This window comes from Coenobita brevimanus, chromosome 53, assembly GCF_032717465.1.
Source record: "Coenobita brevimanus isolate Jiangsu-jjx chromosome 53, ASM3271746v2, whole genome shotgun sequence".
In the NCBI taxonomy this organism is placed as follows: domain Eukaryota; kingdom Metazoa; phylum Arthropoda; class Malacostraca; order Decapoda; family Coenobitidae; genus Coenobita; species Coenobita brevimanus.
In genome coordinates, this window is record NC_137006.1 from 28,362,228 (window position 1) to 28,384,420 (window position 22,193).

The window sequence follows — 22,193 nt, forward strand, 5'->3', positions numbered from 1 at the left end:
GCGTGGATTAGATCATATAACCCCTTTACTGTGAGAGATATCTCACTAGATGAATAAGTCAGTGTGGCAAAAGCAAGCATGAAAGAAATGAAAAACGGACATCACAGAATTGAGAGAAGTAATGTCACAGTACTGAAGGAAGGAACTGGGAGTGTTTATATTAGAAATGGCAGAGGTTTCCTCTACATTAATAATATTAAAGAAACAAGAATTAACAAAGAAGTCTTTCTACTGAAGGTATATAACTGAGGAAGTCTTTCTACTGAAGGTATATAACTGAGGAAGTCTTTCTACTGAAGGTATATAACGGAGGAAGATGTTGTTAGACAAGGTGAGATGTTGTTGTGTGTCAATGAACTAAGCTCGGTGGCAACTATCACCATGTTAAGTGAAGGTTGGCTGATTCTTACCCTTCTTGTGAGCCTTGTACCCCTCACCGCCAGCTACCCAAACCTCAAGTACGACCTTAGGACGCTGCTGTATGAAGATGACCATGAGCGAAGTTTCATAAAGCACCTAAATATCACTGACCAGAATCCCATGAGACATTCGAGTAGTATTAAACATAATCCCATAAGTCATTCAAGAATGACTGACCAGAATCCTATTAGGTATTCAGGGAGGAGTGAGCTGAATCTCATTAGGCATTCAAGCAGTAATGAACAGAATCTTATACAGTACACAAATAAAAAAGAACAGAATTCTGTTAGGCAACTGAGAGCAAGTGAACAGAATCCCTTAAAGCATGTGAATATAAGTGAACAGAATTTAAAAAGTCACGCTGCTATGAGTGAACAAAATCTCGTGTGGCATTCGAAGAGTAGTGAACAGACTCCCATAAAGCATTCAGATATGACTGAAAAGACTCTCATTAGAGACCCGAGATACAGTGAACAAAATTTCACAAGACACTCAAACAATAGTGAACAAAATCTCATTACGAATTTAAGTAGTAGTGAACAGAATCACATACGACACCCTAATGGGAGTGCACAGAATCTCACAAGGCACACAAGCAGTAGCGAACAATCTCTAATAAGGCATTGGAGGAGAACTAAACGCCTGACGCTCAAACAAAACCAAGCGACTGAAATGCTCAACATGACATGGCCATCTAAGAAAGTGGTAACGATTGATGGCCAGGTGATGTTGGGTGGCCTGATGATGGTCCATGAGCGCCACAACGACATAGTGTGTGGCCCCATCATGCCTCAAGGCGGCGTACAGGCGCTGGAAGCCATGTTGTACACCTTAGACTTCATTAACGACCAGGAGGACTTCATTCCCGGCGTGAAGATCGGAGCACACATCCTGGACGACTGTGACACCGACACCTACGGGCTTGAACAAGCTGTCGACTTCATTAAAGGTTAGTTGGTCTTGTATTTGATTAACCGTCATTGTGCAAATATGGTTTTATTTTGATTTTCGAGGGACTTCTTGGTGACATATACGTGATCAATGAATCGTGCAGAGTTATTTTTGGCAAAGTTTCGAGTTTTTTTTTTGAGTTTGTATATAAAACGTTGTCAGGCCTCAAAGAAAATAGCATCTGGATGGAATTATGCCGATATTAGGAAACAGACGATGCCAGGTTAGAGCCAGCAAATACCAAACTTGTAACCAAAGTGTATCTAGGTTATGACTGAACTATGTTATTGTTTGGACCGAATAGTGCCTATTGCAGGACTGCAAGAATACAAGGTTAGAGTTGAAGGATGCAGTGGTTAGCATCAGAGATACCAAGGACTTTAACCCATTGTCATAACACCTTATTCCAAGGCGTCACTCTGAGGAAATCGTCTTCCGTTAGCGAGTCAGTTCATCACTGTGCTGCATATAACCAGTTTAATGAGGCAGTGCATATAAGTGGCCGCGCGTGCGAGTTTGTACCAAGCAACGTAAAAAAAAAAAAAATCCAGAAATCGCGTTTAAAGTTTGCAAATATTGAAACGATCATAACTCCGTTGTTTTTAAAGCTAGAGACTTCATTCAAAGGCCAAAATGAAGGGTAAGGTATGCCGAATATGCCCATATTGTTAGTCATTGAAAATAATATACGCAAATATACGAAATTATATTTTTTTCGAAATGCCGATAATCGGTGATTTTTAGTATACAACTTCAACGAAGTATTACTCTGTTACTAATAATGCTAGAGACTCCATTAAAAAAACCATAGCAAAGAGGAAAGGATGCAGATTATGAATGTATAAACAGATTTCGGATAAACCAATTAGTGCAACAGAAAACACCCTGTTTTCCAAGTGCGACAGAATTTTCACTCAAAGTTCATGATCACAAAACCATTCAGTACATAGTTGTTAATGGACATAAAGACATCAAATTATAGCATAATATAGTGCACAGATTAAAAGCAGGGAAAAGCCACTTGGAGTAGCTTTTGTCTGACGAGAATGACGCACGAGGCAAAACTGGTCTTTCCCAGTACCACCAACAGCATGTGCTGGAGACGCTGAAAATAGCACGTAGCCACAACAGTTTATGGGTTAATGAGAAACAATATTGAACTTATTTCACATTTCAGAGCATTGACAAAATTTACTTAATAATCTGGTGGGTAAAGTAAAATTATATTCACAACGATTGTTAGATGCTAAAAATAACTAATGATGTATATAGCAAGTGGATTGGCGGTGACTCACTGTGTCGGTGTCGCTTGATACAGTCAGCCTGAGAAGTGATGGCAGAGTATCCAGAAGTTTTCGGTCAGCAATAATGTACATAATCTTCCTTAAATCTTTACAAGGAGATACCTATTATGTAAAATTGTTACAGAAAACAATAAGTAAAAGCAAAAGTACCGGTATATTTCAAAATCGTAGGAATCAGTTCGTTAGTTACGATAATAGGAAATCCTAAACGGAACTAATTGAATTTTCAGAACTATCGCACAGAGACAGTCAGGAATAATTTGCGGAGTTCATATCTAATACCGGTATGTTAACACAATAATTTTTTAGTAGCGTAAGACTAAATAGAAATGCGCTTTAATAATCAATTAAAATCAGTCATTATTATTTATAAAATAGTTCCCGTTACAATACTGAGGAATAATTTAAAGACATTTTCTTCCGTTTTTGTTGTCGCATGGACGACGACAGAAAGCGGGAATGTGGCGTTAGTAGGCTATTTTAAATGGTTCGGTCAACATGCACGGAAAAAAACACCTTTTACTCAAAGACATGCAGTTATTACACTGCATTTGGCTAGTTTTTCATTAAGGAAATTCTCTTGAAGTTTTAATATAAGCCAGAGGACTATATCAGTGAATGAAAAATCAGGAAAACCTCGAAAATTTGCCGAGAGTCGTAGCTTCTTGGAGAAAGATTCTTATCATAGCCTACTGTAGTATCCTCAGTGTCTAAACAATTGGCAAGAGAAATAAAATGCAAATGCTCATAAACAAGCCGCTGAGTTCAAAACTTTCAGATCAGCATTTTCAGTTAAGCAGGACACAGGGGTTTATTTTAAAAGAAGGATACTAGAGACAATTATACAGCAAAAAGTATGTGCTTTTGCATTGCTAGAGTATAAGCTCATGCTTTCGTCCTCTTCATTGCCTAGTTTATGAGAAATGGGTAAAACCTGTCATATCTTCGAAGTCACAGCTTAAAATAATTTTGCATCAATTAGGAATAAAGTCGCTATAAGCAAGGGGAAGACAAGGAATATAAGGCAGAATGGTCTTGCTGCTACCGCAGGTCGAGTATCATTACTAAGGTAAATTTCAGTTTTCGGTATCCTTATTGTTGCTGTAACATCACCACAGCAATTGAAAATAAGGTAGTGTATTGCAGTCACAGGAGTTTTCCTTAACTGGTCTTCGAAACTAGAGCATTCTGTATTTGAACTCCTGGGAAGCAAATACATTAGGAAAGGGGGTTACGCTGCGCTCCGTGGCGGAGTAATACATTAGACATTCGTTCAGATCGGGAGACGTATATCTGAGTGTAGTTAATATATCACTACCTCATGTTATTCATTTTACATAATTCTTAGCGTGATATAATATGTATTTTAATTTATATGACGTAATGGAGGCACAGAAGTTTTACCATTTATTCACCGAGTTTACACTGAACATATATCAGTGTAGAGTGGCCGAAGCAATCTGAAACTCTGCCATCACTTCTTGGGGCGACTTTACAAACTCTCCCACGCTGGTGGTCTGTCACCCACCCTCACCTCACAAATCGATTTTAGTGTTGTATTTTGGAGGACTTTCAACCTTATGTCTAGTTCGAAATTTTACCAAGCGACATGCCTGGGATATATAAGAAGGGTTAAAATAGTGATATAAGATGAAAACTCATGATTGGCTTGAGTGGCGCATGGTACAAACTCACATTAAGATTAATAGTATCGTCTGACTGTAATGAGTCTGTAATAAAGATGTAATATTGTCTTGTTGCTGATAAGAGGAGTGAGTGAATTTTACACACACACACACACACACACACACACACACACACACAATAATAGGACACTTTCTCCCCATATGTAAAAATGATTCTCTCTCTCTCTCTCTCTCTCTCTCTCTCTCTCTCTCTCTCTCTCTCTCATACCTTCATGTACTGTACCAGAGATGCTTCTCTAGCGTATTCCTTAAGGACGAAATTTCCCAGACAGACTAAAACAGAGATAAGTGGAATCGAAGCCTGTGGTCTTGTACTTAAACCTTATATTATAGTACAGTGAAATGCAATCTCCTAATATATGTCGGTACTTAATGGAGGAAGGTAGAGTCCCGGAGGATTGGAAGTCAGGTATAATTATTCCCCTGTACAATGGAAAGGGGGGAAAAGAAGTGTGTGGTAATCATAGGGGCATTTGTCTTATTAATGTGACAGGAAATGTATATGGTAGGATACTTACTGACAGAGTTAGGGAAATATCAGAGGAATTAGTCGGAGAAGAACAGGGAGGTTTTAGGAAGGGAAGAGGTTGTGTAGATCAGATATTCATTCTTATATCCTTAGTGGAAAAGTTTCTAGAGAAGGGAAAGAAGTTGTATGTAGCCTTCATAGATTTGGAGAAAGCATATGACAGGATGGATAGACAAGGATTGTGGAAAGTATTAAGAATATGTCCAATACCTTTCTATATTGCACACTTGCACTTTTTAACTGGAGATTGTCAGCAGAAGCACTTGGTTAATGTAGGGGACATCAACAGAAGACATCACAATAATGGTAGGCGTAATTGATTACTGCAGATCAATTACTTTGATTACTGGCTGAAAAGCTCTGTATTCGATTACACTGGTCAGCAAAAATAAAATACTTCATGGATCTGAACTGAAACGGTTTGATTCTAGGGTAATCGAGGGTACTGAACTCGAATATGGCATCAGTAAAGACGTATCAGGTCCGGTTCTTGAACACCAGTATGTTGATGTATGTTGCTCACAGGATGTGAGCAGATATGCCTATACACGCATGCGCATGCGTGCACACATGCTTGGAGGTGATTAGGTAGGTGGTGATGCATTTCACACATTTCTATGAGAGTGGATATTGGGGTGGTGGCTACTATGCTCGCAGTAGCAAGGTGGAGCATTTGCTGAGATGTGGCTGAGGCCTGGGAGCTGGGAGAGTTGAGGTTAAGGTAGGGCTGGTAGGGTTTTGATGCTCTTAGGGGTGACGTAGTGGGGCAGCTGAGAAGGTAATGCAAGAGAGGGAAAGGGGTGGCAGTTTTCCAGTGTGTGCAGTTGGTGCTGCTTCCCTCCCTTACAGATTCGAGTTTTTTTTTTTGCACATGTACCCCAGGCATAAGCGGCGGGGTTGTGTAAGTGTTCTGTTCTCCATGGTTCTTGTGGGAATTATGGGGTCGTACCGAGTCACTGTGACGTGCCATAACGCAGAGTGGGAGCCCAGATTTACGAAGTTTTGATGTTCTTCACGGTTGAGATTGGCGGAGTGGGTTTTAATTGTCTTTTTAATTTGGGATAAGCTGGTTGGAATTTTAATGTCTATGTATAGGTGTTTTGTGGCTGTTCTGACTGAGTGGTCTGTTTGCTCGTTTCCTTTGATGTCGACGTGGCTGGGGATCCAGTGGATTGTGATCGATCCACCTGCTCCAGTGATTTGTTGGGCAGTTGTGGGGATCTTGGGCTGGTGCTGTCAGTGTGCAGGGGCTGTCTGAGGGTATGAATAGCAGTCAAGGAATCTGTGTGTATGATTATGGCGGCTGTGGGATTGGTGGTGTGAGCATCTTTTAGTGGTTCAGCGATGGCTGTGAGTTCAGCCTGCAGGGTTGAGGATCCGTCAGAGATCCTGACACCGTGAGATCGATTGCCACACACAAAAGCAGCTTCTGCTCTTGGAGTGTCAACAGAGCTGTCGGTGAAGTATGAGAGCGAATCTGGGATGGTGAGTGAGGCAATCCGTTGTAGGCCTTCCTGGCATAATTGCTGCAGAGGGGGTTGGGCTTTGGGGGATGACTGTGGAATGAGAAGGGCAAATGGTGATGGGAACCAGGGTGGTTGCGGCTGGTATGAGTCGGGAAGAGTGTTGGGATCCTGGAGCATGTGGCTGGATATGTTGAAAATGTGGATAGCACGAGTGGCACTGTGTATCTAGATGTGCATCAGTGGGTTGTTGTGCAGGTTGGTGGCAGCTCAGAGCTGAGGCAGGAGTGGGAGGGGGGATGCATTGTGAGCAAGTTTGGTGGCGAGCCCTGGAACTCTTGCATGGATCAGGATCTCGAGGGACTTAGAACCCATTCCATGCAGAGGTTGCATAGGCGGGTCTACATTGGGGAGCCAGTTACTATTCTCAGAGCTTCATTTTGGATGACATCTAGTTTCGTGAGGAGTGCAGTGTCTAAGGATGCCAAGGCGGAGGAACAGTAGTCAACAATGGAGCATATTGCCTGGGTAAAGAAAAGACGGAGTTTTTATCTAGGTCTGTAAAGACAGCTAGTCCTTTGCCGTCGTGTAGCTCTGATAGGGAGCTTAAGCACTCGGCTGTTTCATTGCCTTTGGTGCAGGCAAATAGGTGGCTGTGCGGGAGGGGGGAGCACCACTGTAAGTGACAGAGTATCATTCTCCCTGCGGTTTTGTGAGGCACCTGAGAAGTGAGATTGGTCTGTAGAATCCTGGGTTATGGTGTTTGGGGATGGGGTGTATTATTGTGTACTTCCAATTTGTGGGATGGCTACCTTTCTCCCTGAATGATTAAGGATGTCGAGGAATGCCTCCCTGGCTGTGGGGCCCATGTATGCTAACATGGAGTATATTATGTTGTCAGCACCTGGAGCTGTGTCAGTAATCATTTTGAGGGAATGCTCCAGTTTGTGCATGGTGAAAGTGTGGTTGGTGGGAGCTGGCGTGTGTTTAGAGGCATGAATTATTCCTTCTCGTTCTTGGTCCAATGCCTCCTGTCTTAGTCTGGTAATTTCGGGGAGTTGATTTGGGGAGTTTCATTGGGCGAACATGAAAGCCAATTTTTCAGCTTTGCCTTGGGGGTCTGGATGAGCGGGGAAGGGATTGGAGACAGCTCTTAACTTTTTCCAAATTTGCTCGAGATTTGTATGGGCCCCGAATGACTGGCACCATTATAGCTACTTCTGTTCCTTAAGGCTGTTCTTTTCTGAGATTGAGTGGCTGATGATGGCCTGCAGGTATTTTAATTTCTCAGGTGTTGGCTGGGTCCTGTACATTTTAGTGGCTTGATTTAGTCGGTGGTTTAACTCCTTCACTCTGTCACAATAAAACCAATGATATCTAAGGTAATTTTTCAGGGGGGAAGGTCTTTGGGATGGCTTTTTGAACGGAAGTGTTGAAAGCAGATGCAAGTTAAGATTCGTGTTCGTCGAGGTCGAATGGGGTAGTGTGGGAGCTTATGAGTTTTTCTAAAGAAACTTCGAAGTGGCTCCAGCCTGAGTGCTTGGTGTTCCACAGTGAGGGGGGGCCCAGGGGGTTTGGGGGGTGGAGTAAGGTCTATGGTGCGGAGGATTGCATGGTGGTCTGACATTATGGTAGGCTGTGTGCCCCATTGTGTAAGGTGCTTGAGGTCTGAAGAGATGAAGATGAGGTCGAGTCTGCCTCCCCACAGGTGGGTGGAGGTGTGTTGGTTGTTGTGGAGGGAGATGTCAGTTATTTCTTCTAGTAGTTCGGCTATGTGGCGTCCTGTGGGGTTTGTGGGTATAGGTGACCCAAGGTGTGGGTGATGGGCGTTAAAATCCCTGCCAATGAGTATTGGCTTTGTGAAGGACAACGTGAATACCTCTGCCAGGTTGATATCTGTTGTGGGGGCATGATAAATGTTAAAAATGGTTAGATGGGTGTTGACAAGAGTGATTCTTATCCCGTGGATCTCAACCCCTTCTCCGCAATGTGGGGGGGTACTGATAGCTACTATAGGGATGTGGTTCCTTACTAAGATGGCACATCCTCGGGTGCTGCCCCAGACCTGAGGAAGCAGGAAGGAGGTGAAGCCTCTCAGCCACAGAGGGAGCTGTTTGGTAACCAGGGTTTCCTGCAGGAGGAAGATGTCAGTGTGATCTTGGTGGGCAGCTTCCTCCAAGAGGAGCATTTGGCTGAGGTGCCTAGGATGTTCCATTGGAGGATTCGTAGTTTAGGTGGGGAGGCATCAGTGTGTTGGCTGTTTTGAAGATTGGGGTGGATTGGTCATCTGTGTTGTTTTGGGCATGTTTTGGTATGGGTGATCTGGATCGAGGGCTGTATGATTTTCTGGGGGGGTTGGTAGCCTGATCCTGGCTTCTGTCGGTGGATGAGGATCGGCTCCTGGATCGGCTCTTGTGATCTTTGTATTTCTGTTGTGGACGTGGGTGTGAAGGGCGTTTGAATTGGTGCTGGCTTGGAGTGGTGGGGGTGGTAGTCTGGTTGGGATTGGAGGTGGAAGGCTCTGGCTGAGCTGTTGCCTGAGTTGGTGGGGGGGTTGGAGACGGAAGGCTGGTTCTGGTGGTGTTAGGCTTTGCAGCCCAGTCACGGATCGCTCGGCCTAGGACGTGGTGAATGGGTATTGGGTTGATTGGGTAACCGATTTATAGGCTTATTTCTTCCACGAGAGCCGTGGCTAGCATCCGGCCTAGTGTGACAAGACTTTCTTTGTTGATTGCCATTTGACCTGGGGGTAAGGTAGGCATTTGCTCTGGGGTCAAGGTTGCAGCTTCCGGCCCCATTTAGGTGCTGAAGTTCCATGTCACTGGTGTGCGGGGTTTGTGTAGGGGTGGAGGTGAGGTAGCATTTTGCTGAGTTTAGGAGCTTGGCTGCAGGGGGGTGAAAGACTGTGGGGTCTGGGTGGCAGTTGGGAGAGGGGGAAAGTCGGTTTGCGTCAGGGTTGGAGTGGTTGTGGGCATGGTGGTGAGTTTTGGCTGGCCCCAAGTGAAGATGCCTGGTGGGGCAGGGGATGCGGCTAGTTTCTCCTGCACCCAGTGAATTTCTCGCTCTATCCCTCTCTGCACTCTCTCTTTCCGGGCAGGGCATGACTTGTTCCAAGCATGTTGGCTTTTTAACCCCTTAAGTGCTAATCTCATCAGTCGGGCTTTTTGCGCAATTTCTTAAGAGGACAAGCAACATTAATCGTACAATATCCACAAAAGACTGGCTGCAGCTGGCTCCACCCCAGCTGTGACGTAGATGGCTTCTAACCAATCAGAACTAGGTGTTGGACACACCGGAGGGGGGACCCAGGCCCGTAACCAGGCAGTGGGGGGTGCACCCCCCACCTCCCTCTTGCCAGGTCCTTCTACTCCACTACCTTGTTACTACCCTACCTCCCACCATTCTTACCACCAAAACAACCCCTCCCACCCCCACCTCATGCATCCCCCCCTCCCATGTGGATCCCCTCCCACGTCCCCCTCCTCAGTCAACTGGGGGGAGGGTATTTCCCCCCTACCCTCCCTCCATGTCCCTGTACTCCACTTTGGCCCTTCCTTTGTGTCTTGTTGTGGTCTCCTCCCATCCCTCGAACCCATCCACCCCCCCCTGGCCTTACCAGCTCCCCCTACCCGCACCCCCTAGCACCTCCCCGGCCTCGAATATTTTGCGCATTTTTTACGCTTTATGGCACGTGTTTTTGAATCATTACCTGTAATTTATTGGTGTCTGCATACAGATATCCACACTACAATTATTTTAGCTGTCTTTAATCGAAACCCACTTGAAAAAGACATTTTATTTTATGCCGATGCATGGAAGCACGTTGGAGCCTTCAAAACGAAACGAAACGAAAACTAGATTTGACAACTCGGAGGGGTGGGGAGGGGGAGGGGAGGTTAGGCGAGCGGAGAGGAGGGAAGGAGAGGAGAGAGGAAGGGAGGGAAGGGAAGGGGATCGAGGGGACTGGAGGTTTGAAGAGGGGAGAGAATGGGAGGATAATTTTTACTATTTATCATATTTCTATTAGGAGGTTCATGACCTATTTCCCTTGCTAGATTTGACAGCTCGGCGGGGATGGAAGGGGGAAGAGGAAAGGGGAGGGGAGGTTAGGCAAGGGGAAGGGAAGGAAAGGGAAGGGAAGGGAAGGGATTGGAGGTATGAGGAAAGGAGAGGAGGGAGGTGTAATTTTTATTTATCATATTTATTTGGGGGGTATTTTACTATTTTATTTTTTTCCAAGCACATTACAATGGTTTATAACATCTATACACACCAAAAAAAAATTGATTTTGGTGATTTTTGTACGTATTGTTGCAAAGAAAACAGGTGCGAGCGGCGTATTATCTTTCTCGCCAGGGCCGCGAAGGGTGACTATTATAAACTTTGATGGACCGTAGCTCGGTAACTACTGGGTCTATGAGGGTGGGATTTGCGTTTTCAGGTGTATAAATTCAAACTCTATAAATCGGGCATAAAACTTTTAACCTTTGAGGAAGACGAAAAGTTGGCCTGTTTTTGCATCCTGGGGGACAGTCGAGGCTGGAGAATTGCGTACCCTAGGGGTTAAGCAATTTGAGCACTTGGCCAGAACTGGTTCTTTTGCCTTGAACTTGACCAGGCACTGCTGTGTGGCGTGTTTTCTGCTGCACATGGCGCAAGTTGTTGGTGGCGGTGGCCATATCATTGACAGTTGTAGCAGCGGAGTGGCTCCTGGGTATACAGAAGAAGGTAGAAGGTGCTCCAGCTGCCAAGCTGAAGTGTTTGAGGGATGGGGCCTCTCAGTGTGAGTACTATCTGTCTGGTTGGTTCGCCCATGACTTTGCACCGTGTTGCATTCTCTACCTGGATGTGATTTAGGACTGGATCTATGGGAAAATTTATGGGATACTGCATAAGGACAGCTCTGTGAGTGGCAAGGTTAGGGTCAAGCTTTTGAATGTTAATGGTTTTCCCATTGTTGGACTCTAGGGTGAGGAAAGCGTTTAGGCCCAAGTCATCTAGCCGGGTGATGGTGGTGGTGAGGTCATTCCTAAGTGGAGTGGATGTGGGTTGTTGCGGGTTCAGCCGTTGGAGGGAGGGGTTGGGTTGCAACACACTTCTGAGGGTGTGGTGGTGTTGTCGGCAGTGCCTGAGAGGCGGTTGGCACATCTGTTGGATCTCTTGTTGTTCACTATGGTGAAGCCATCCTCATCTCTTTTGGCATCATAATGTGCTTGGCTGTCTCTGTCGGTCCTGTTGGGATGGCGGGGGTGATCGTCGAGGGTCTGATTCCCGACTTCGGTGGATTCTGGGTTGGGATCGGCTGTATTTCCAGTTGTATCTTCCGTGTCCATGGCCAGGGTGCAATCAAAGTTTTCATCAGGGTCGATTTCTGGTCCCACTAGTCTCAGTTTCTTGGCTGAGCGGGGTTTCCTAGAGTGGTGCTTAGCCAACATGGGATAGGGGAAGAGAAAGAATGCTCAGACCTACCGATGCCGGTGGTCCACGGTGCTGGGTTTTCACCTCCCTCACCCAATAAAGGGCACCGAAGGGAGGGATCCCTTTCACTTACACTGGACTGCTCCCTTGGGGGAAATCAAGCCCTAACAGCGTGGTGCCTCCTTGCCACTCCCTGGCTCCCTAACCACCTAGTGATCCTCCTCGTGGCAGCCCTAAACGGCCTTCCCTCGGGGTTCGGTTCGCCAGTACTGGAGTGGCAAGGAATCCTACGGCAAAGGTTGGCAAAAGATAGCAAAGGTCTGGGGAGATAGAATGTGATGTTGTGGGGGGGGGATGTTACGTGTGTGGGGGAGAGGTGGGGGGGGGATAGTAGTGGAAAGTAAGGTGTGAGGGACAGGTAAGCACCTGTGGGCTGCAGTGTGACTGTTAGCCCAGGGTCGAGTGGCGAGTGTAAAAGCTAGAACTGGAGTAGTGAGCGATGTGGAGTTAATGAAACTTAGGTAGTTCGGACCGTAGAGTTACAGCAAAGACAGCAACCGTGGGGAAGATGACTTGCTACTGCAGCTGCTCGGGGGGTATCTCTGGGAAATGAGTGAAAGATTAGTGATTAAATCACACTAGTAGTATTTGGTAATGCCTCTAATATAATAGCAGCAGCTTGACTGACCAAATGGCATCACCTTCCTTGTTATGCTCACATACTGAATTGACGGTGTCAAACTGTACTTAAAAGAATGACAATGTCAACAATGTGAGAAAGAAGGGAAAAAAAGAAAAACATTGTTGCCTATTTCCATTTTTCAGTAAAAGCCTCTGACAGACTTAAGGAAACTCAAGTACAAAACAAATTTCCAGAACACAAGATAATCCAAGTTGTTGAAACCCACTGGAACTCAACATACTACATGATAAACAGGTACATGGAACAACATGATGCCATAACTGCAGTGCTGTGCCTTCTTGGTGGCGATGAAATGTCCCTTCCTACAGGTGACTTGGAAACACTTAAGGCAGCAGTGAAAATTCTAGAGCCCCTTGAGGTAATCACACGAGAAATGAGTGCAGACCAATACCTTTCTATATCCAGAGTAATACCCATTACGAGAATGCTACAAGTAACAACACTGGACTCAGCAAAGGATTCACAAACAGTACCGGTAACTGAGCACGAACCACATAATGAAATACAGTTACAAATGAAGAAGCGATTCCCCAACATCGAGGCTAATCATCGTTAACTGCTGCAACATTTCCTGATCCCCGTTTCAAGAGGATTGCATTCGGCAATCCTGCGATGGCAGACCAAGTCTAAAAGAGGCTGACTACAGAAATGTGTTTAACAACAGGTGATCAGCCAGCAAGGGATATCAACCCTGACGTCACTGAGGCTGACGATCCGGAACCGTCAACCTCAAGTACAGACACACCCAAGGCTCAGAAGAAATCCAGCATGTGGGAGTTGTTTGACAGGAAAGCCAAGGAATCCGAGATTCACAGGACATCATCCATGGAAGCGGCACTGGAAATGCGCTACCATGTAGAGGAAAAGCTTTTGGAAAGATCTTAGAGCCCCTTATGATTTTTAGAAAAACTATGGACAGCTATATCCCCGTTTATCCGTCCTTGCAAGTAGCTATCTTTCTGCACCTGCAACTTTTAGTGCCATCTGAACGATTATACTCGAAAGCAGGTGAAATAGTTTCAGCCAAGAGGAACAGAGTTAAGGCTAAAAACATCATGTTTTTTTTTTTCTCAACAAAAATATGAGTCAGGTACCCCAGTGAGCAATGACAGGGGCCTAATACTAAAATAGTACTAGTAAAAGGTGCATTTATTTATTTTTAACTACAGTGATACGTATTTTTTTTTCATAATTGTTTTTTATTAATAGAAGAAATGTTTTTTATTCCTGTATTTTTCAATGGTTGTTGGTAAATAAAGGTTGGGCACCACTAGTTTACAGTAATAAATGTTGCTCATATACGAAATGTTGGTATGTTTATTTCTTAGGAATGGATAGAACTGTAGTTTGTAATGACAAGGTTACATTTATTGAACAGTTTTTTGTTATATTTATTATATATTAATTACTACATAAATGTACTCCATACGAATCAGATTAGTAAACTTCGTTTATATATAAGAAGTTGATCTTTTTATTTCCATGGAGTGGAAAGTAGTTTCTGGTCAGAAGTTTAAATGTATTCCCTATTTGTGTTAAATATATTGTAGATTATGTACTGTATATATGATATGAGCCAGATTAAGTTCATTTCGTTCATATACAAGGAGTTGGTATATTTATTTCTTAAGAATTGAAAGTAGTTTGCTGTTAGTTTAATTTTATAATGCATTTTTATGCGCTATTAGACCTATACAATATATATATATATATATATATATATATATATATATATATATATATATATATATATACAGCTTATGCAAAATGTTAGTAATAGATAACTAATCAATTACTTTTGATGAAAGTAATCAGTAATCACGATTAGGCTACTTATAAATCACTGAAACACTCACCACTGCAGCACTGTAAAAGTTAGTCACGATAGTTTTCAACCCTTTCATATCTTATGTAAGAACGTTCCTTAAGTGAACAAAATTATGTGCAGCATGAGTAAATTTACATGATGTATTCACAGCAAGCGCATATACAGTACCAGGGGCAGGATCCTACTGCTACCTGGCGCGTCCCCGGGTGGCGGATAGGGGAACGCCTTGTAGATATACAAGGTACCATCTTAGACGACGCGGACCATGGGACCCCTATAGATATATAGGGCTCCACCGAATATAACGAATAAGGTGGTAGAAAAAATTACATCTCACCAGAAACTATGTGGCAGGGAGGTGAGATTATCTGCCAAAATCCTCCCAACCATACATGAGTTATATTGCAAAGTATTTGACGGGCGTTCCTGTTGGATCATCGTCTATTAAAGGTCCAACCGCACTGCCTCCTGTGCTTATGGGCAGTGTGCCACCGAAAGTGATTAGGCACTGTGCTGACAAGATAGAGACTGGGATATTAAACACTCTTAAATCCATGAAGATCTATGCATACAATGTAAGAAGCCTCGCTGAAGATTACAAACTTGATAACTTAACAGCTGAACTGGAAAACATTAGTTGGGATATTGTAGGTTTGAGTGAGACCCACAGAAAAGAAGAAAAAGTAATTCGGCTAAATGACAGTGGCCATCTATTTTACCACACAGGAAGGGAAAATGAAAGAGTTAGTGGTGTAGGATTTCTAATTAACAGAAATCTTGCAGACAACATTGTTAAATTCAGCAGTGCATCTGAAAGAGCAGCAGTGGTTGTAATTAGACTGTGCAAAAAATATACCCTGAAAGTGATACAAGTATATGCACCAACTTCTCAGAGCTCAGATGAAGAAATTGAAACATTCAATGAAGACATCTCCCAGATTATGGAAGAAGAAAAGACCACCTATACTATACTCATGGGAGACTTCAATGCAAAAGTTGGAAAATTAACAAATGGAGAAGCATGTATGGGAAAATTTGGAGTGGGAGAAAGGAACGAAAGAGGAGAAATGTTGGTAAACTTTGCAGAAATGTTTAACAAGAGAATAATGAACACATTCACAAAAGAACAGGGAGAAAGTGGACCTGGAGAAGCCCAAATGGAGAAACAAAGAATGAAATCGACTTCATTATAGCAAATAAGAATAACACAATCACAAATGTCACAGTTGTCAACAAAGTAAATATTGGAAGTGACCATAGAATGGTGGGTTGCACAGCAAGATTCAATTTCAAAAGTGAAAGAAAGATGATTAAACATAAAAAGGTATGCCCAATAAAAGTCAGCGAAAACAAAACAGCTTTTCAGTCGGAAATAAGGAACAGATCTCAGGCTTTCAGTAATGCTGAATCTGACATTGATGAACTGAATGACAAACTAACAAAAGTGCTAAAAGAATCAGCGGAGGTAGTAGGAAAACCTAATACAACCAAAGCCGGGAAGTATTCAGAGAAGACACTTGAGCTTATGAAAAAAAGAAAGGTAATGAAAGTAAAAACAAAGAAAGATGAAACAGAACAAGCGGAATTAAACAAGCTTATCAACAAGAGACAAAGAGAAGAAAAAAGAAAGAGAAACATGGATCAAATCAAAGAAACCATCAAAAAAGGAAAAAGTCTGAAACAGGTCCGAAATAAAATAGCACTTGGAAAACAACAAATTACATCACTAAAAGACAAAAACGGTGAAGCCATTATATGCAGTGATATGATGCTGAAGAGAGTTGAAGAATTTTACAAAGAACTGTATGCATCAAAGACAGTAGTACCAATAGCTAACTTTTCTGTTGGCACAAGTGAAATACTTAAGGTAACACCAGACGAAGTAAATATTTATCTTAAAAATATGAATAGAGGGAAGGCTCCGGGAGAAGATGGAATAGTAGCAGATTTACTGTTGGATGCAGGAGCAGAAGTACAAAATAGGCTTGCTCACATATTTACCCAATGTATAAAACAGAAGAAAATTCCCAAAACATGGTGTAATGCAATTGTTAATCTACTTTATAAAAAAGGCGACTCAAAAGACCTTAGTAACTATAGACCCATTAGCTTGCTATCAGTCTTTTACAAAGTTTTCACTAAAGTCCTTACAAACAGAATAGCTACAAATTTGGAGGAAAACCAACCTCGTGAACAGGCAGGATTCCGAAGCGGGTACTCGACTACTGATCATCTGCACACAGTGAATCAGCTAATTGAGAAAACTACAGAATATAATAAACCACTGTGCTTAGGTTTTGTTGATTACGAAAAGGCTTTCGACTCAGTGGAGCACATAGCAATTATAAATTCATTGCGAGAACAAGGAGTGAACGAGAACATTGTAAAACTGCTCGAAAACATATATAAAGAGGGAACTGCTACAGTTAAATTACATAAGGACTCAGAGAAAATTACGATTGAGAAGGGCGTGCGTCAGGGAGATACAATTTCACCAAAGTTATTTACAGCATGCCTAGAAAGTATTTTCAGAAAGCTAGACTGGGAAAACAAAGGAGTAAACATAGATGGAGAAAAGCTAAACCATTTAAGATTTGCAGATGACATTGTCCTAATCTCAGAAACAGCAGAGACATTACAAGAAATGTTAAATGACCTGAACAGAGAAAGTCTCAAATTAGGACTGAAGATGAACCGGAGTAAAACTAAAGTAATGTTTAATCCTCAAACACCAAAGAGCGTCATGAGAATCAGTGGAGAAGTTCTTGAAGAAGTCGAGGAGTACAATTACCTGGGACAAATACTAAAATTAACGAAAGGTAATGATAGCGAAATAAAAAGACGGATTACAATTGGATGGATAGCTTTCGGTAAACATAGAGACATTATGAAAAATAGCTTGCCAGTTTGTATGAAACGAAAAGTATATAACGAATGTATAATTCCAGCTATGACGTATGGTTGTGAGACTTGGAAACTGACAAAATCGATGGAAAATAAATTAATTCGTTCTCAGAGAGCAATGGAAAGGTCAATGTTGGGAATATCTTTCAGAGACAGGAAAAGAACTTGGGTGAGAGAGCAGACTAAAGTCAAAGATATTATTGAAGTTATAAAAAGAACAGAAATGGAGGTGGGCAGGCCATGTAGCAAGAACAAGGGATAATCGATGGAGCAAGAGGTTGACTAACTGGACACCAAGAGGTTGTAAACGTAGCAGAAAAAGGCCAGACAGAAGGTGGAGGGATGAGATAAAGAAATTTGCAGGGAAAACGTGGCAAAGATTGGCTCAGTCAAGGAATTCGTGGAGAAGGTTGGGGGAGGCCTTTGTTCAGCAGTGGACTTGTAATAGCTGATGATGATGATGATGATTATATATATATATATATATATATATATATATATATATATATATATATATATATATATATATATAAAAATATTGACGGAAGAGAAAGAGATAATAAAAACTTCAAGTGAGAATACTAAAAATCACTACTGTCCCGCAAAGTTCCAGGTTCAAAACAAAAGAGTTAGGTAAAATTACAAGTTAAAGTTTAATGCTCAAACTAACAACTAAACATTCAGGACTCATAAGGATAATGTAATGGCAAAAAACAGGTTAAATATATGGTTAACTGCAATAGCCTCTATTAACACGAAATTAGCAAGAGTAAATTTATCTAAGTCAGCCCTGATAAAATGAGATAACCGGATAATGCTCAGTTAATGCAAGATATATTAATACAGATACAAAATATTATTACTACTGGCTGACAGTAAAACTTTACATTAATCACAAAAACCTCACCATGCCCACGAACCAACACCTTATGCTATACAGTACAAGAAAAACATGTAATAACACTTATACTCAAATTACACAGCAGCTAGATGGTTGGAGACTTCCTGAGCACTCACAAAAATAACAACTGTACAGAGGAGGACAGAGATGTGAACAAAATGAGGAGTAGATCTAAGTGGCAATTAATGCAGAGACTGAGCTCATTATATAGGGGCCGGCAGAGCTTGATACAACTTGTAAGAAGGATGTGCAAATGAAGCCATAGGGGACAAAGACTTGACACTCCTGCTCTGAACAACAGAAAGAACGACTTACTCTACTATAAGGGGGAGAAGAGGGGAGTGAGGTAGAACACGGAAGCTTGGTCACTAGGGAAGCCACGAGACGAATCGTGATCAAACATGCAGCATACTGTACGTTAGAATTATACAAAGGATGATGAAATCATAGGCTATGTAACACCTCCCCACAAAAAAAAAAAGAAATTTACAAAGGAAATTTCTTATTACTCTAAAACAATCTGTCTAAAGTCTAGATAAGCAATCTGCAATAACATTTTCTTTCCCCTTGACATGTTATATGTCTAATGAATACTCCTGAAGAAGTAGACTCCATCTTGTCAATCTCTGATTTTTATCTTTAAACTTACTAAGGAATTTCAGTGGGTTATGATCGGTATAAATGACTATGGGGTCAAAACCAGAACACAAATAAAATGAAAAATGCTGTAAACCCAAAATCAAGGCCAAAAGCTCTTTCTCAATAGTTGAGTAGTTCTTTTGAGGTGGAGTGAACTTCTTACTGTAATAAGATACAGGGTGTTCAATACCCTGATCATCCTCTTGCAGCAAACAGCCCTAGCTCCTGTATCACTTGCGTCAACAGCCATCTTAAAAGGCTTAGCAAGATTTGGAGTAGCGAGCACTGGCTGACTTAATAGGATAGCTTTAAGTTTGCTGAAAGAGGATTCACAGTTATCAGTCCAGACAAATTTAACTCCCTTTTTCAGTAGGTCTGTAAGTGGTGAGTATGGAAGTTAAGAAGTCACTGCATGATGGTATTGTGATCCCTACCCTGACGTATGGAAGCGAGGCGTGGACCTTGCAAGAGGGGAACAAGTCAAGAGTGAGAGCAGTGGAAATGAGTTACTTGAGAGGAGCATGTGGAGTGACGTGGAGGGACAGGTTGACGAATGAAGAAGTGAAGGAACGTTGTGGGGTAGATGTGGATGTGATTGAAAAGATTAGGAGAAATACACTGAGGTGGTTTGGACATGTGGAGAGAATGGAGAATGAAAGACTGACTAAGAGGGTGTATGTAGGTGAGGTGGAGGGAGGGAGAGGGAGGGGTAGACCGAGGATGAGGTGGAGGGATGGAGTTGAGAGGTATATGAGGGAGGAGGGGGTGAGTTGGGGGGAGGGGAGTCAAATGGTGGGTGACAGAGTGACTTGGAGGCGTTTTGTCTGCGGCCACCCTTTGCGGGATTAGGGCGTCGGGCTATAGATAGATAGATAGACTGTAAGTGGTGATACAAGAATTGAAAAGTTAAGAACAAATCTCCTGTAATAACCTACCATTCCCAAAAATCTTTGTAGCTCTTTCCTACTTTTAGGTCTGGGAAGATCACTTATAACCTGAACCTTAGCTCCTGGTGGTGCAACATGTCCATCACCAATTACGTACCCAAGGTACTGAACTTTAGCTTGACCAAACTCACACTTTGATAAATTAGCTACAAGATTAGCCTGAACCAAACGCTCAAGAAATTTCCTGACATGGCATAGGTGATCTTTCCAGTTGTCAATGAAGATTAATACATCATCAATATAAACAACACACCCTGCCAAACCCTCTGTTACAACATTCATGAGCTTCTGAAATGTGGCTGGTGCATTCTTCATACCATATGGCATTACAGAACATGCAAAAGTCTTTCCTAGTGTTACAAAACATGAGATCTCCCTAGCACGTTCAGTCATAGGTACTTGCCAGTACCCCTTTAACAAATCAAACTTACTTATGTACCTAGCTTTTCCGATCTTGTCTATGCAATCTTCCACACGAGGGAGAGGGTAAGTGTCTGTTTTGGTTATCTGATTAACACGTCTGTAGTCGATGCAAAGCCGCTGTGACCCACCTGGCTTAGGGACTAGAGTGACAGGAGAACTCCACTCGCTCTGACAGGGCTCAATCATCTTGTGGTAAAACAGGTAGCCAAGCTCCTTCTGGATGAGAGGAACTTTCACTGGGTTCACACGGTAAGGAATCAGTTTAATTGGCTTTGCATCTCCAACATCGACATCATGCATCAACACAGTGGTTTTTCCTGGAGTACCACGGAACACTTGCGGGTACTCCTGCAGTAATGCCGAAAACTCCTGCCTTTCCTCGGGAGCTAGATGAGAAAACTTAGTCTGGAGATCATTCATGATATCAGGATTCTTCCCCAAACTATCACTCAGGCTCATGCTGCATGGGAGAACTTCACTTGCAGACTTGGGTGGAACAGCTACGGTGCAGACTAGGTTATTTTCGTCCCGCCTGTGATATAACTTTAGCATGTTGATGTGACAAAGTTGCTTGTTCTTTCTACGATCTGGTGTGGCGATGACATAGTTGACATCACTGAGTTTCTTCTCCACGAAATAAGGACCACTAAACTTGGCTTGAAGAGGTTGCCCATGCACCGGTAGCAGAATCAAAACCTGATCTCCTGGCTGAAAGTGACGTAACCTGGACTTCTTATCATACCAAGTCTTCATCTTCTCCTGAGCAGCTCCTAAATTCTCTCTCGCCAGCTGTAAAGCACTGGACAGCCGTTCTTTGAACTTCATCACATACTCCAGCAGGTTGACGTCATCTTCCTCCGACAGCCAGCATTCCTTGAGTAGCTTAAGGGGTCATCTTACTTCATGGCCAAACAGTAGTTCAAAGGGTGAGAAGCCCAGTGATTCATTTGGAGATTCTCTTGCGGCAAATACAACGAATGGAAGACCTTTATCCCAGTCTTTCTGATGTTCCAAACAGTATTTCCTGAGCATTGATTTGAGCATTTAATGATATCTCTCCAGTGCTCCTTGGGTCTGGGGATGGTAAGCTGAAGACGTGATCTAGGAGATGCCCAACTCTTTCAGAGACTGCTTGAAAACATTTGACATGAAATTACTTCCCCGGTCTGACTGTACCTCCTTGGGCAGACCCAACTTGGTGAAGAACCCCAGCATTTCCTTAACCACGTTCTTTGCTGAGATATTTCTAAGTGGAATGGCTTCAGGATAACGAGTAGCCATATCAATCAGGGTCAACTCATAAGAAAATCCTGAAGAAGTCTTAGGAAGAGGGCCCACAATATCCACCAATACACGGGTGAATGCACCTCAAAAGGAGGAATGGGATCTAGAGGTGCAACCTTTTCGGTCTGATTACACTTCCCCACAACTTGACAGGTGTAACAAGACTTACAATACCAGGAAACATCTCTGAAGATACCTGGCCAGTAAAAGTGTTTCAAAATAAGTGCCACAGTCTTCCTCACTCCAAGGTGTCCTGCCAAACTGGAATCATGAGCCACTCTAATGATATCCTGCCTACAAACACGAGGGATGACAACTTGATGTACAACCTCCTATTCACAGTCGGCTGATACTGTTGGGGGTCTCCACTTCCTCATAAGTACTCCTGACTTTATATAATAACAAGTAGAAGCACCAGCTGACTCTTCCTCACTGCAAGCAGAGTTAGCTAGACCTTTCAACTCAGGGTCAGCAACCTGCAACTCAACCAACTCTTGACGAGACAAATTATCAACACTACGAGGTACTGCCTCATCTGGTGAGTGGTCCAAATTAGCAAGAAAAGTGTCAGCTAGGATAACATCATCATCATCATTATCCTCTAAGTCACCAGTAACTTTAGACTTAGCCCTAGTGACAGCACATGCAGAGAACACATCAGGGACATCACAATCCTGGGTTGCAGTCACTGGTTCACTAGACAACTGAGGAGCTGGACACACTTGACTTCCACCAATATCATTTCCAAGTAAGAAAATTACACCTGACATTGG

General features: G+C 42.8%; 1 protein-coding gene across 1 annotated transcript in view; it reads left to right on the forward strand.

The window, feature by feature from the left end:
* Positions 1-381: 381 nt before the first annotated feature.
* Positions 382-22,193, forward strand: part of LOC145400781 (metabotropic glutamate receptor 6-like) — a 351,959-nt gene continuing 330,147 nt past the window's right edge. Inside the window, exons 1-2 of the mRNA XM_080273218.1 lie at positions 382-497; positions 1,020-1,369. Of these exons, the coding sequence (XP_080129344.1) occupies positions 382-497; positions 1,020-1,369 (466 nt within the window). The remainder of the gene's footprint in view (positions 498-1,019; positions 1,370-22,193) is intronic.